We start from the raw sequence: 16,539 nt of genomic DNA, 5'->3' as shown, positions 1-16,539 counted from the left end.
TTTGGAATCTACTACATCACTGACATCGGTATTCGAGAGTGGAAATATTAGTTTCCTCTATTTGTTTCGAGCTGCCTAGTAAAAGTCTTCACAGGGATAAGTTTCTAGTTACTCAGTGCTCTAGAGCACGCTCCACATAGCTAAAGTTTCGGGTTTGTAGAGAAATAATTCCCAGTCTGCATCTTCGGAATTATGTAGCGTGAGCGACTGGTAGGATACTGGTGTGTCCATACCATGCAAGAATATATTTGTTCTTGTAATCCCCAGAGTCTGGAGATGGGTGTAGGAAAAAGCAATCAGGGAAGCAGGTCCGGACCAGAAACAGTAACGCGTTTGTGTCGGCGAAATGAGCCTGTCTTTGCACAACAGTTCTGAGAAGGACTTCGATCCACTGACGGCTTTCTGATGTAAAAGGGATGATTTCGTATGGTGGAGGATATGAATTGTATGTTTGCTACATCGACACGGTATGCGGTGATATATTGCTGGTTTCAGTGGGAGAGCAGTGTAACTGAGTAAGAGTCTTTTCGTATTTGACGATATGTATGGCACTTTGCGAGGTTTAGTTGTCAGTGCAATATGGCGATCAGTGTAAAATAGCTTTTTTGCCACTGAAAGCCATGTCTGTAGAAAGAAAGAAAAGGTGGACGGTGCTTCCCTAGGACTGAGGAGAATCGTGACACATAGCCGGTGTGAGTGTGGGCATACTATAATTTTTTTGTGTGCTGTACAGATATAAAAGATAACTGCACTGTTTATGTAAAATGTGTGTATATTGCATTGTAAAGTTACTGTGGCTTATGTTGTGTAAAATGTGTATATATTGCATTGTAAAGTTACTGTGGTTTATGTTGTCGCATGACAAGAGAAGATGACTGCATGTGCTATCGTGAGGTATGTATAGATTCAGCTCATCAATAACCATGAGGGTATGAGAGGGATTTTTTACGTGGAAAATTATGTGTGCTACGTATACTGAGATTTGTTCCACAAGCACAGCCATCATGATATTTATCAATGTCAGACTGTAGCAGCAGTCATAATATTTAATTGTAGTTACACTGGTAAAAATGTTCCTGGCTTCCAATATTCTTGTGAATCTAGTATGTATTTGATGATCTGTAGACAACTTTGCAGGTTTAACTGTCAGTGCAATTTAACCATCTCTGCAAAATAATTTTATCTCTGAAAGTCTCATCTGGAGAAAGAAAGAAAAGGTGGATGGTGCTTCGATACTGGCGGCATCAGTAATTCGGTAGGTAAATTCGATAAGAGCCAGTCATAATGCTCGATTCATTCACAAGACATCCTTTGTGCCGGGATATAGGAGTCTCTACATAGCGGTGAGAACGTTTGTGTATATTGAGAGAAGGAAGGGTATCATGTTAGAACTGCGGGAACAGTGCAGTCTATGTTATTCTGCGCTATTTTCGTAAACAGGTTCTGTTAGGGGAAGAATTTCTGTGCATATAAGCTGAGACATCATGAAAACCCCTACAAAAGTGCATGTTAAGTATTTCTGGGACACTATGCAATTTACTAGAGTTCGACTTGGTTATTATTTTAGATAGCCATGTGGCTTCAGTATAACATTGAGAACATTGCTAGATGTGATTGAAATGGTATGTAGCTATGTGCAGTGATGGTTCAAAATGGTTCAAAAGGCTCTGAGCACTATGGGACTTCACATCTATGGGCATCAGTCCCCTAGAACTTAGAACTACTTAAACCTAACTAACCTAAGGACGTCACACAACACCCAGTCATCACGAGGCAGAGAAAATCCCTGACCCCGCCGGGAATCGAACCCGGGAACCCAGGTGTGGGGTGCAGTGATGCGTCAGCCACATGTAACGCATGGTCCGTTACTATCACTAGGGAGAAAGCAGCTTGTGCTATTCTGGAAGACATTTCTGCAGTGTCGCTCGGCAATAAGCTCTTCGCTGGACTGCAGGTAGAGGGCGGGGTCATACCAGCAGTAGCAAACACCCGCACGCTGCCCACCATGGAGCGTCTGCGTTTGTATATAGGTGTTCGCTTCCATCCGGTTGCGTCATCAACAGCGCCTAGGTGAACACGTATTTCGATAGGGTTTTCTCAGGTGTTGAGTATAAAATGGATGCCACCACCTCAAAGTGGGGGACCTGAATGGGCGCCTTTGTGTGGTTTGACAGCTGACAGCCGCGACACTTCGCGGGGCTGTCGGTGCGTTCCGACTTCTGGGAGTGTGTGCGGTCCAATGGACAGGGGGCGGCGGGCGGTGTCTGCGCATGTCTGTTGCATTACTTTGTGAGCAGGTCTGTAGGCTGTGCTATGCGCTATTTGGATAGTTTACGAGTACTGAGTGTGTCTACACATCACTGTGCTGCATTATTTAGGAGCATTTTGCAGGTCTGTACTGAAATTATTTCGGTAAGTTAGGAGTTGTTTGCTTGTTTGTAGAGCATTATTTAGGTGTAGTTTATAGGTGTGCAAAATGTGTATTGTGACCCCAAGCATGTGTTTTGAATCAGTGTGATAAATATACTCCATCCCTAAATAAATTGTTCCAAAATAAATAAAGTACACCCTTTCCTTACTCTCTCCAGCAGCCCAACGCAGGCAGAGTCATTTTCTCGCCATTTTCCCCCTCCAGACCACCATCTTGGATTATATCACAGGAAGGATGACAGAACCCTCTGGTGGCAGTAGTGTGTACTAGGTCAGTCAGACTCTAGATCTCTTGGTGGAGACACTGCCTGTCGACATTTTCCCCTGCCATCTTGGATTACATCACAGGACAGAAGACAGCACCCTCTGGTGGTGGTATTGTGTACTAGGTCATTTGGAGTCCAGACCTCGTAATGAATGCACCGGATGGCTATGCTGCATGAAATTGTTTAAATAAAGACTGGTGCATGCAAAATAAAGACTTATGTCCAACATTGGTCGTGTCCTTTTCCCAAGAATCCGTAGGAGGAGGTGGCAGTCGAGTGACTGAGGTTAGTGGAGGTAACCTTTCTTTTGCACCATTTTCTTAGCTTAGTAGAGATAGGCGAATTTACCTTTCTTCACTGCCAAAATTCAAATTTGGCGCCGGTTCCTAGGAGGAGGTGGTGGTCGTGTGACTTAAGTTAGTGGAGGTAGTCCAAGTGTCCTTTCTTTCACACCATTTTCTTAGCTTGGTAGAGAAACCCCAAGTGATTTATCTTCATGCCAAAATTCAAACTTTGTGCCAGTTCCTAGGAAGAGTTGGCGGTCTAATGACTTAAGTTAGTGGATGTACCCCAAGTGACCTATCTTCACGCAATTTTCTCAGGTTAGTAGAGTTAACCATGGTGTGATGCATTATTCTGCTGGAATTTTAACTTCTCACCATTTTTCTGGGGAAGGGGAGGGGGGTGTGGCACTCTCCCGCCAAAAGCCGCCATCTTGGATAACGGTAATGGTGTCATCAGCTGGCGTCATGGTCACCATCTTGGATGATGTCATGAGCTGTTTCCAAGTCTACACACTGTCATCTTGGACGATGTCATCGCCACCATCTTGGATATATCTGGCAACAATGCAGACTTTTCTAGAACGAACGCTGTCCCAATACTTAGAGGAAGCAGTAGATCTGTCAAGAGGAGTGTCTAGTGTAGAGGGCACTCCTGTTAGACCACGATGAATGACATTAAGGTTAATTCGCATGACTGTGCCTCAAATGACGCTGGAGAGTCGCTAAGGCTTAATGTGGAGCCTGTCTTACTAAGTGATATGTTGTGTTTAGTAGTACCGCTGGAGGATAGTGAGGCAATCAGTGCAGTTTGTTGTTTGGTAAAATGTAGTACATACATGTACAAGAGAGGGGCAGAGGCTAGGTAGTACCTATAAATGTGGATAATTTTGGCACCTGTGAGTTTAAGCTGTTCAAGGAAGTGTTGTTGGCCACATAGAAGATTGTGTGCAACTTATGTCCTCAATTATTTGCTGGATGTCACAGTTTGTCTACAGTTTTTGCCCTCTACAGCTCCCTCTTGTACCATGGAAGTCATTCGCTGATGTCTTAACAGATGTTCTATCATCCTGTCCCTTCTCCTTGTCAGTGTTTGCCGGCCGGAGTTGCCGTGCAGTTCTAGGCACTACAGTCTGGAGCCGAGCTACCGCTACAGTCGCAGGTTCGAATCCTGCCTCGGGCATGGATGTGTGTGATGTCCTTAGGTTAGTTAGGTTTAATTAGTTCTAAGTTCTAGGCGACTAATGACCTCAGAAGTTAAGTCGCATAGTGCTCAGAGCCATTTTTGTCAGTGTTTCCCACATATTCCTTTCCTCTCCAATACTGCGCAGAACCTGTTTATTCCTTACCTTATCAATCACCTAATTTTTAACATTCGTCTGTAGCACCTCATCTCAAATGCTTCGATTCTTTTCTGTTCCGGTTTTCCCATAGTCCATGTTTCGCTACCATACAATGCTGCGCTTCAAATGTCTATTCGCAAAAATTTCTTCCTCAAATTAAGGCCTATGTCTGATACTAGTAGTCTTCTCTTGGCCAAGAATGCCGTTTTTGCAAGTGCTAATCTGCTTTTGATGTTCGCCTTTCTCCATTCGTCATTGATTATTTTGTTGCCTAGGTAGTAGAATTGCTTAACTTCATCTACTTCGTGACCATCAACCCTGATGTTAAGTTTCTCGCTGTTGTCATTTCTGATACTTCTCATTACTTTCGTCTTTTTCGATTTACTCTCAATCCATATTCTGTACTCATTAGACTGTTCATTCCATACAGGAGTCATGCAATTCTTCTTCACTTTCACTCAGGATAGCAATGTCATCCGCTAATCATATCGTTGATATCCTTTCACCTTGAATTTTAATTCCTCTCCTGAACCTTTCTTTTATTTCCCACATTTCTTCTTCGATGTACAAATTGAACAGTAGAGACGAAAGACTACATCCGTGTCTACACCCCTTTTAATCCGAGCACTTCGTTCATGGCCGTCCACTCTTATCATTCCCTCTTGGCTCTTGTACATATTTAATATTACCCGTCTCTCCCTATCGGTTACCCCTATTTTTCTCAAAATTTTGAACGTCTTGCACCATTTTACATTGTCGACAGATCCTCTGATCGAGTCTTGATTTTTCTGTAGTCTTGCTTCCAGCCGGCCAGTGTGGCCGAGCGGTTCTAGGCGCTTCAGTCTGGAACCGCGCGACCTCTACGGTCGCAGGTTCGAATCCTGCTTCGGGTATGGATGTGTGTGATGTCCTTAGGTTAGTTAGCTTTAAGTAGTTCTAAGTTCTAGGGGACGGATGACCTCAGATGTTAAGTCCCATAGTGCTCAGAGCCATTTGAACTATTCTTGCTTCCATTATCAACTGCAACGTCAGAATTGCCTCTCTCGTGCCTCTGCCTTCCTAAAGCCAAACTGATCGTCATATAACACATCCTTAATTTTCTTTTCCGTTCTTCTGTATATTATTCTTGTCAGCAACATGGATGCATGAGCTGTTAAGCTGATGGTGCGATAATTCTCGCACTTGTCAGCTCTTGCTGTCTTCGAAAGTGTATGGACAATATGTTTTTCGGAAGCCAGACTCATACATTCTACACACCAACGTAAATAGTCGTTTTACTGCCACTTCCCCAATGATTTTAGGAATTCTGATGGCATGTTATCTTTCCCTTGTGTCTTATTTGATCTTAAGTCCTCCAAAGCTCTCTTAAATTCTGATTCTAATGCTGGATCTATATCTGTTTTAAATTGGCTCCTGTTTCTTCTTCTCTCACATCAGACAAAAATTCCCTTATCATAGAGGCCTTCAATGTACTATTTTCATCTATCCGCTCTCTCCTCTGCATTTAACAGTGGAATGCCCTGCGCACTTTTAATGGTAACACCCTTGCTTTTAATGTCACCGAAGGTTGTTTTTACTTTCCTATATGCTGAGTCTGTCCTTCCGACAATCATTTCTTTTTCGATGTCTTCATATTTTTCATGCAGCCACTTCGTCTTAGCTTCCCTGCACTTCCTATTTATTTCATTTCTCAGCGACTTGTATTTCTGTATTCCTGAATTTCTCTGAACATTTTTGTGCTTCGTTCTTTCATCGATCAACCGAATTATTTCTTATGTTATCCATCCTATCTTCGCAGCTACCTTCTTTGTACTTCTGTTTTTCTTTCCAACTTGTGTGATTTCCCTTTTTAGAGATTCGTATTCCTTTTCAACTGTACTGTCTACTGAGGTATTCTTTATTGCTGCATCTATAGGCTTAGGGTACTTCAAGCGTATCTCGTGATTCCTTAGTACTTCTGTATCCCACTTCTTTGCGTATTGATTCTTCCTGGCTAATCTCTTAAACTTCAGCCTACTCTTCATCACTACTACATTGTGATCTGAGTCTACATATGCTTTCTAGTACGCCTTACAACCCAGTATCTGATTTCGGAATCTCTGTATGAGCATGATGTAATCTAGGTGAAATCTTCCCGCATCACCTGACCATTTCTAAATACACTTCCTCTTGTGATTCTTGAATAGAGTACTCGCTATTACTAACTGAAATTTATTACAGAACTTAATTAGTCTTTCTACTTTTTCATTCCTTGTCCCAAGCCCATATTCTTCTGAATCCATTGCTGACCATAATAGATTATTTTTCTGTTACATAGAGATGGTAGACCAACAGACACTAAGGCTCGCAGATATTGGTTAATAGGTGGATACAGAAGTTTGGAATGTTAGGGACAATAATTACGAACAAAGGGCTGAACTTCATGTCAGACACGAAGGAAGAGTTGTTGGTTACTAAAGGTAAAAAAGTTGAGAATCTGTCGACTTCATCCGCAAGGTAACGGAACGTCGAAACCAGTTCATCAGACAACTGGAAAGTTGATTAGTTATTACGTCAGTGTACACCTTTCGGATTGGGGCACATATTTATCCTTCGTAGTGAGTGCATAGAACTCGAAAATTCATACTAGCGCAGGTTTGTTGCCATCTGGGGTGGTGTGCGGGAAGTAGATTTCGACTCCTTTCGACATGAGTAGCCAGAAAGGAGGCAGGAAGGGTCAGTCCGAGAATTTGCAAGAACGGTTGTATGTTAGAGTTAGAGTAGGTTTATCAGTAGTACATTAAGACGTGCTGTTAAGGTCCAGCGAGCAAATACTAGGGCATTGTAGAAGCATACCGAGTCAGTAAAGCGAGTAGGAACGTCATCTCAATCTAAAGAAGGTCGATGGGTGATGTCATCGTGTCCATATACTCAGAGGGGGAAAACAAATACGTTTGTAACATGGTACCAGGGCCGATACCAAGTAATTGAAACCACATTACAATTAAATGTGAAGTTGCAGCTGCCGACAAGGTTAATAGTCTATGACCATCAAGGGTGCGTCAAAAGCAATTTCACAAGAAGTATTAATGAAAGTGAGGAGAGAGGCGAAAAGGAAACGGAAGAATGAGCAACAGGAGAGGGAGGTCCAGACACTTCAAGCTTAATATGCAGTGAGGGCAAGGAAATAATTGATATGTAATCTGTTTTGTGATTTTTGGCTATGTTTGTCTTTTGTGTATAGTATAGGGCATTGACATTGTTTTAGATAAGGTTGTATATTAATGTCAGATTAGGATTTATCGGTAGTTTATTAAGACGTGCTGTTCAGAGGCAGCAAGGTCCTGAGGAGAGGGGAGGTGGGGTGATATTGATCCCTGTCCACAGGTTGCCGTAAAGAGCCAGAAAAGAATGGGAGTCTTGCCAATGCTCTACCATTTTTGATGGTGGAGGAGTGAGGGCACTGCGAAACCCATAATGTTATCCAGTCGCAGATTGCTATTAAGTTTATTGTTTAATGTACGAGGTAAGGGGGCTGGAGGAAATATTTTCAGGGGTACAACAGTTACCAAATACACTACTGGCCATTAAAATTGCTACACCAAGAAGAAATGCAGATGATAAACGGGCATTCATTGGACAAATATATTATACTAAAACTGACATGTGACTACTTTTTCACACAATTTGGGTGCATAGATCCTGAGAAATCAGTACCCAGAACAACCTTCTCCGGCCGTAATAACAGCCTTGATACACCTGGGCATTGAGTCATACAGAGCTTGGATGGCGTGTGCAGGTACAGCTGCCCATGCAGCTTCAACACGATACCACAGTTCATCAAGAGTAGTGACTGGCGTATTGGGAAGAGCCAGTTGCTCGGCCACCATTGACCAGACGTTTTCAGTTGGTGAGAGATCTGGAGAATGTGCTGGCCAGGGCAGCAGTCGAACATTTTCTGTATCCAGAAAGGCCCGTACAGGACCTGCAACATGCGGTCGTCCATTATCCGGCTGAAATGTACGGTTTCGCACGGATCGAATGAAGGGTAGAGCCACAGGTCGTCACACATCTGAAATGTATCGTCCACTGTTCAAAGTGCCGTCAATGCGAACAAGAGATGACCGAGACGTGTAATCAATAGCACCCCATACCATCACGCCGGGTGATACGCCAATATGGCGATGACGAATACACACTTCCAATGTGCGTTCACCGCAATGTCGCCAAACATGGATGCGACCATCATGATGCTGTAAACAGAACCTGGATTCATCCGAAAAAATGACGTTTTGCCATTCGTGCATCCAGGTTCGTCGTTGAGTACACCATCGCAGGCGCTCCTGTCTGTGATGCAGCGTCAAGGGTAACCACAGCCACGGTCCTCGAGCTGACAGTCCACGCTGCTGCAAACGTCGTCGAGCTGTTCGTGCAGATGGTTGTTGTCTTGCAAACGTCCCCATCTGTTGACTCAGGGATCGAGACGTGGCTGCACGATCCGTTACAGGCATGCGGATAAGATGCCTGCTAGTGATACGAGGCCGTTGGGATCCAGCATGGCGTTCCGTAATACCCTCCTGAACCCACCGATTCCATATTCTGCTAACAGTCATTGGATCTCGAGCAACGCGAGCAGCAATGTCGCGATACGATAAACCGCAATCGCGATCGGCTACAATCCGACCTTTATCAAAGTGGGAAACGCGATGGTACGCATTTCTCCTCCTTACACGAGGCATCACAACAACGTTTCACCAGGCAACGCCGGTCAACTGCTGTTTGTCTGTGAGAAATCGGTTAGAAACTTTCCTCATGTCAGCACGTTGTAGGTGTCGCCACGGGCGCCGACATTGTGTGAATGCACTGAAAAGCTAATCATTTGCACATCACAGCATCTTGTTCCTGTCGGTTAAATTTCGCGTCTGTAGCACGTCATCTTCGTGGTGCAGCAATTTTAACGGCCAGTAGTGTCGTAGTGGGAAGCCGAAATGGGTCTCAAAGGAGTACAGGAAGTTGCTCGGTGCATATGCACGATTAAACAAGCAGATGCCAGAAGTTATCAGAGTGGTATTCCATGAGTTCAGGAGGGTAAAAAGGGGAAGGATATGTGGGGGGGGGGGGGTAGAATATTAAAGACCATATTCAGGACACCAGACGCAAGTTACATGGGCAAACTGAACAAAACAGTGGACACTGGAAGGGTGTTAGTAGAGGTAAATAAAGTAAGAATGGAGTGGCATTCCACACAGATTGCGAACTTGGAGAGCTGCATGTTGAACAACACATACGTGCTTCGACAGTTTACTAAGGAAGACATAATCTCTAAACCGAGATCTGGAAGCAGTTCAAACACGAATGTAAGTACAAGATTGAAGAATAACAATTGGTGAAATAAATGCGCCTCGGAATGATATAAATATGTCTGAATTTTGAGGCAGAAACGCTCTCGTCACTGAAGTCCAGCACCACCACCACAGCACCAGCGCCAGGCTGGGCAGTGAGATGACTGGGCATTCCCAGCAGCAGCCATGGGTTTGAGGCCACGTTGTGCCTGCTGCCAGCACTGAGTTCCGCACAGCACTTTGTGCCACAACCCGCTGATCTGCTGTCCACACCTGGAGTTGCCGGTACTGAGTTCCCTCCCCAGTACTTACTACCATAGCGCCTACCGCAATCAACTCCTGCCAGAGAGCAGCAAGTCAAATAATGCACACAGCAGTCTCTACCCACCACCACGGTGGCTGTATTGGGAGCTGAGGGGCCGTTCCAGGTGACGTCACCGACAGAGCAGTAGCGCTCTCCTAGCGTCGCAACTGTGGCCTACAAGCGCTGCCGACTGTCCACAGGTCTGCCGTCAGCATTGCGGGCTGTCGATACAGCATCCTCTCACTAGGGCAGAAGCCGCTGCCCGTACATCAGCGCCGGCCAGGGTCAACCACATGAGGCATGTTTTGCCTCACCAAGCTACGAAAAAACATGCACTGAGACTGAATAAAATCATTCTTTATCAGCACTGTTTCCACTGAGCCTGCCAGCCCATCACCACCACACTCACACAACCAAGTGCAATTGCACTCTTCATTTTGGTCATGCCAGCCTGGTTTTATAGGCTACCAGATTTTTGCAATTTATCATTTTTCGAATGCTGCTGCAAATGTATTTTAAGAATTTATCACTATGTGCAAATTACACTTCATGCTCATATACTGCTTTCTTGTACTGTCGTCACAGACCTGGTAATGCGTGGAATGTGCGTGTTTGTCAACATAATCGTGAGGAATAAGAGATCAAAACATAAAAACCAGTGTCACACACACACACACATTATATATATATATATATATATATATATATATATATATATATATATATATATATATATATATATATATAGGGTGAGTCACTTAACGTTACCGCTGGATATATTTCGTAAACCACATCAAATACTGACGAACCGATTCCACAGACCGAACGTGAGGAGAGGGGCTAGTGTAGCTGTTTAATACAAACCATACAAAAATGCACGGAAGTATGTTTTTTAACACAAACCTGCGTTTTTTTAAATGGAACCCCGTTAGTTTTGTTAGCACATCTGAACATATAAACAAATACGTAATCAGTGCCGTTTGTTGCATTGTAAAATGTTAATTACATCCGGAGATATTGTATCCTAAAGTTGACGCTTGAGTACCACTCCTCCGCTGTTCGATCGTGTGTATCGGAGAGCATTGCAACATACATCGCGTTTCTACAGAATGATCTGCCAACGTTGCTCGAAAATGTCCCACTGGAAACGCGTCGACGTATGTGGTATCAGCATAATGGTGCACCTGCACATTCCGCAATTAACACTAGGCTGACCCTTGACAGGATGCTCGACAGGCGTTTCATAGGACATGGAGGACGCATAAATTGGCCAGCCCGTTCTCCAGATCTTACACCTCTGGACTTCTTTCTGAGGGGTACGTTAAAGGAGAATGTGTACCGTGATGTGCCTACAACCCCAGAGGATATGAAACAACGTATTGTGGCAGCCTGCGGCGACATTACACGAGATGTACTGCGGCGTGTACGACATTCATTACGCCAGAGATTGCAATTGTGTGCAGCAAATGATGGCCACCACATTGAACATCTATTGGCCTGACATGTCGGGGCACATTCTATTCCACTCCGTAATTGAAAACGGAAACCACGTGTGTACGTGTACCTCACCCCTCATGGTAATGTACATGTGCGTCAGTGAAAGATACCAATAAAAAGGTGTTAGCATGTGGACGTAATGTGCTGTTCCAGTCTCTTCTGTACCTAAGGTCCATCACCGTTCCCTTTGGATCCCTACGTAATTCGGTGCTCTCCGATACACACGATCGAACAGCGGAGGAGTGGTACTCAAGCGTCAACTTTAGGTTACAATATCTCCGGATGTGATTAACATTTTACAATGCAACAAACGTCACTGATTACGTATTTGTTTATATGTTCAGATGTGCTAACAAAACTAACGGGGTTCCATTTAAAAAAACGCAGGTTTGTGTTAAAAAACATACTTCCGTGCATTTTTGTATGGTTTGTATTAAACAATTACACTAGCCCCTCTCCTCACGTTCGGTCTGTGGAATCGGTTCGTCAGTATTTGATGTGGTTTATGAAATATATCCAGCGGTAACGTTAGGTGACACACCCTGTATATATATATAATCATTGTATTAGCATGGCTGCTGCCATACTCAACAGCTGTGTATGTATTAGCAGTGCTACAAATCCCCAGTTTCAATACTGCTCTCCTTTCTATGCTGGTGTGGTCCACTTGTACCTGACAACAGACAAGTGACGAGCTAACAGTTAAGCAGGCAATGGCGGAGACTTGTAAGTCGAGTCTTTGAGCGGATAGGGGCGGTACACTTCGTAGAACCCGCTGATGAGATTAAAGCAAATTTATAGATCTCTTTTCTGATCTCTAACGTGTTGAGTGAACGATTTGTCTTTTATCAGTAACATCCATGTACCACTGGATGCGCTTACATGCATGGATATAGACTTGCCTTTGGTTCAGCGCAACAGATAGAAGTAGCTGCGGTGCAAGGAGGCTATTCAGTGCATACAACTCTGCAATTCTAAAAAGAAAATGAAACAGAAACTAACATCACCTGGTTGCCTTCGAATTGGTTGCTGGTAACGAGTCAACAGCATATGTGATGGCTTAATCTTGTTAGCTATAATGTTGTGGGAAGATGAGCATAACATTTAGTGTGTGTTATCAGAGCAATATGGAACATACTTCTGGCTATGCTGCTTACGTCTGTATTACACAATAAAATATCTTTGTCATATGTTCTACCGGAGTACTTTTAGCATATCTTTTATAAAAGGTAGAGTGTGGTACTAGGTTTTATAAAACGTATATCAGAGAACTTTGACAGTGCAATACAGGCTATACTATCTGCTTATTCTGTACTAATAGCTCTCATTTGCTTTCCAGACAAAGTGTTTGTTCTACACATGGGGCACTACTGGTGGCTGGTACTACTCCTACGGCCATGATGTGTATGACGTCATGGAGTTCACATCGAAGAAATTTCCCAAGACTTTCCACAATACTTACTCTGCTATGGGTGTCTATGGCAAACCGATGAAGGCTGTAAGTAGATAGCAAGAAACGATCTTTTATTGTGTTTACAGTGATACTGGATTAGCATATTTTCACTGCTTGATGATCTACGTTGTACAGATTATGTAGTTGATCCAAAAGTGTGCCATCCAGGCTATGTGTAGAGGTCACGCAGATAAGAGAAATGCCATACAACAGAGGCGCATTACAGAGCCATGTGGGATCTCAGCCCGGATCTTCCAGCGCGTAGACAATTCCGATCTAGCACGGAAATGGAAGGACAGCACCTGCAGGTAGGACTGGAGCAGCTATCCATGTGACATGGGGCTCTAAGGGCCACAAAACTGTAGAGCAGGCCCTCTTGCCTCACAGTATCAACGGTTCAGGAGTCGTCGAGTATTATGGCCCATAGTACTCTCGACACTGTGTAGCCACCATAGCACTCTCTGCAAGTCGCATCAGTTGGGGCATCACAGAGCGGCTGAACTGTTCAGTGTGGAGAAGCTGTTGGTCGAGGATGAATTGCTCCAGCCTCTTCAAGTATAGCAGCTCGTAAACTTAGGAAAGCACCAGAAGCAGACCATGGAGCGAGATTTTGGAGGGCCATTAGTTATTCGTCGGTTAGGGGATTACCATTACCTCCACGTGCTTCCAGGCTTCTGAGTATATTACAGACCACAGGACTGCATTAAATGAGGCTAAAATTTTCCCTGCAGAGATGTATGGTAATTGCCTGCCTATCTGATTTGTCAACAGGTCGGCCGTTCTAGCCTTACATGCATTGACCCTCTACAGTTGCTGTTGGACTTATTGTGCTGTGATGTATTCGATATGGTCTTTCTCTTCCCATGTCGCCATGGTCAGTGGGATCTGCTTGTTGGTCATTGTAATGAGAGCAACGTCAGGGGATTCTTCCACTGTGATGAAATTCTCAGCGAACATGGTTGTCACAGTTACCAAAGCATCTGCCATGGCATCCAGACTGCAGCGCCACAGCTGCAACTGCTTGATCCTAGATGAAACTAAACAATTTAAACTTCAATGGGGGTTTTTGGTAACAGATAAATACGTAGGTTGGAACTTAAATATCGGAAACTATTTATTCACAATCGATACAAAAGAGCTATATGTTTGTACCTGTTACTGTCCTTCAAAGTAGTCACCAGCGTTGTGTAGAATCCATTGCCAAAAAATGGTTCAAATGGCTCTGAGCACTATGGGACTTAACATCTGAGGTCATCAGTCCCCTAGAACTTAGAACTACTTAAACCTAACTGACCTAAGGACATCACACACATCCATGCCCGAGGCAGGATTCGAATCTGCGACCGTAGCGGTCGCGCGGTTCCAGACTGAAGCGCCTAGAGTCGCTCGGTCACAGCGACCGGCCACCCGTTGCCAGCGATATGGAAGGCACAGTATACCGTTAGCAGAGCCTGTTCTGTTGATGGTGCGAATGGAGCGGTCTACTGCCTGTCGAATCTCTGGAACAGTTCTGAAGCAAATGCCACGAAGTGGTTCCTTCGTCTTCGGAATCAAATCAAAGTCACAAGGATTTAACTCGTATTACTGTTCGTTTTTGAAGCATCACCTGCGACCAGCTTTAAGAAAGAAGCGGCGATACTTTCTGAGCAACCCACCCATCATTTTACACGACAATGCGCGGGCGCATACAGCGCAAGCTGTGGCTGCCCTCTTCGGTCGATGGGACTGGGAAGTACTGTACCATCCACCATCCTCCCCGGACTTAAGTCCTTGTGACTTTCATTTGATTCCGAAGATGAAGGAACCACTTCGTGGAATTCGCTTCAGAACTGTTCCAAAGATTCAACAGGCAGTAGACCGCTCCATTCCCACTATCAACAGAACAGGCTCTGCTAACGGTATACTACGCATTCCACATCGCTGGCAACGGGTTCTACACAACGTTGGTGACTACTTTGAAGGAAAGTAACAGGTGCAAATATGTAACTCTTTTGTATTGGTTGTGAATATATAGTTGCCACTATTTAAGTTCCAACACTCGTATTATGAAATCAATCCTCAGTTTAGGTGAATTTGTTGCTATGTCACCATCAGAGGGTGAGAACATAATCTTAAACGTGTATATGGTTCATCTGCAAATTGGGGGTTAGGTCGTGCAGTGTTGCTTCAAGCCTTTATAAAAGCATTTATTATTTATATGGCATACTTAGCAAACAATCAGCCCAAATTTCATAAAAAGATAAGTAAATGGTCGGATTAATAAACATTGGAGGTAAGAAAGGAATGATTTCTCAGGTTGATGATGTAGCTTAACCACAGGAATAAAGTTCACTATCAGTTTATTCAGATCAAACACAAGTTTTATATAGGTAGAAATCTAAATTCAGAAAGCAAAAAGAGGTCAATTAATTGACTTACCAGAGCAAGCAGAGCATTTGTAGGCAATAATGAATGTAAGCCAAAGGCTTTGTGCAGTGCACCAAAATCACTCAAACTGCATAAAGTACATAAAGATTAATAAGTTCATTCAATACTGTGTGCATCATGGCAAAGTTCAGTCACTAGTACTAACTGTCCAAGTATTTTCTAACTCTTAAATTGATACATTGAAAAATTCTTACGTCCCGAATGTGAGCAAGCTAAAACAATACTTTCTTTGAATATCCCTTAAACACATGTGGCTCACTGACTGCACAAACCTTTCCAAGGACCTTACCCAGCTAGACACAAACATCAGAAGACCATGAAACATGTTCTCCTCCCCTGTCTACAGCTTCTGTCAAGTGACATTACAGTCAAGTGAGCATCTTCGAACTAGGCCGCAATTCTAATGAATACATTCTTTACAATCTTTACATACAGTATTTCAAACATATAAAATATACACTTTAGACAAACTGTAGACAGATATCACTCTGCATTAAACATGGCACAATAATGAACTGTGCTTTATATTCCATATATCTTAAAGTGGAACGGAAAGTGCCAGTCAAACTCATGCCTTCATTTAGCTTGTTGCTGCCATACTGCGCTACTCAAATAGCCATATTACAAAGATTAACCTTGTTAAAATTCTTACTAAAGAGCATAAAAATGCTGCAATAAATCATTCATGCTGATAATAGACTAATCATCTATTTGTGAAGACCTCTCCTTTTCCACTTTACTAATAAATATTAAATAAATTACATATAACAACTAGTGTGCCCATTCAGTATTAAAATAAATGTGATCACTTTTTAGCTAGTTTGAAGACTTATTAAATGGGGTGTCATGTGCATATGTAACTTGTTTTGATATTGTTATATATGACTTTGCACATAAATGTTAATAATTATTTTAATATTTGCTTTATAAATATGATAATATTACTGTTATTTCAACGCTGTCATCACATTTTCTTTAAGATGTCTGGAAGTGGTTTTCATGTTTTTTGTTAATATTCAAAGCTTTTACACAGTCCAGTCACATTAATGTGACCACTGCCTATATTCAACGTCAACGTGCATTAAGCATTCACAGACAGCAGGTGGCAGCACTAGCAATGGAGGGTGTATGAAGCATGTCGGGGGATACGACAAACTGTTCAGTCATCGTAAAACACAAATGGAGCAATTTCTGTGACAACCAAAAGGACATGATAG

At 43.2% G+C, this 16,539-nt stretch overlaps 1 protein-coding gene across 1 annotated transcript in view; it reads left to right on the top strand.

Moving 5' to 3' along the window:
• Positions 1-16,539, top strand: part of LOC126145946 (uncharacterized) — a 131,143-nt gene that overhangs the window by 49,627 nt on the left and 64,977 nt on the right. Inside the window, exon 3 of the mRNA XM_049915590.1 lies at positions 12,782-12,940. Within this exon, the coding sequence (XP_049771547.1) occupies positions 12,782-12,940 (159 nt within the window). The remainder of the gene's footprint in view (positions 1-12,781; positions 12,941-16,539) is intronic.

The sequence above is a fragment of the Schistocerca cancellata genome, chromosome 2, assembly GCF_023864275.1.
Source record: "Schistocerca cancellata isolate TAMUIC-IGC-003103 chromosome 2, iqSchCanc2.1, whole genome shotgun sequence".
In the NCBI taxonomy this organism is placed as follows: Eukaryota; Metazoa; Arthropoda; class Insecta; order Orthoptera; family Acrididae; genus Schistocerca; species Schistocerca cancellata.
The sequence above is the reverse complement of the archived record's forward strand: the minus strand, read 5'-3'. Positions and strand labels throughout refer to the sequence as shown.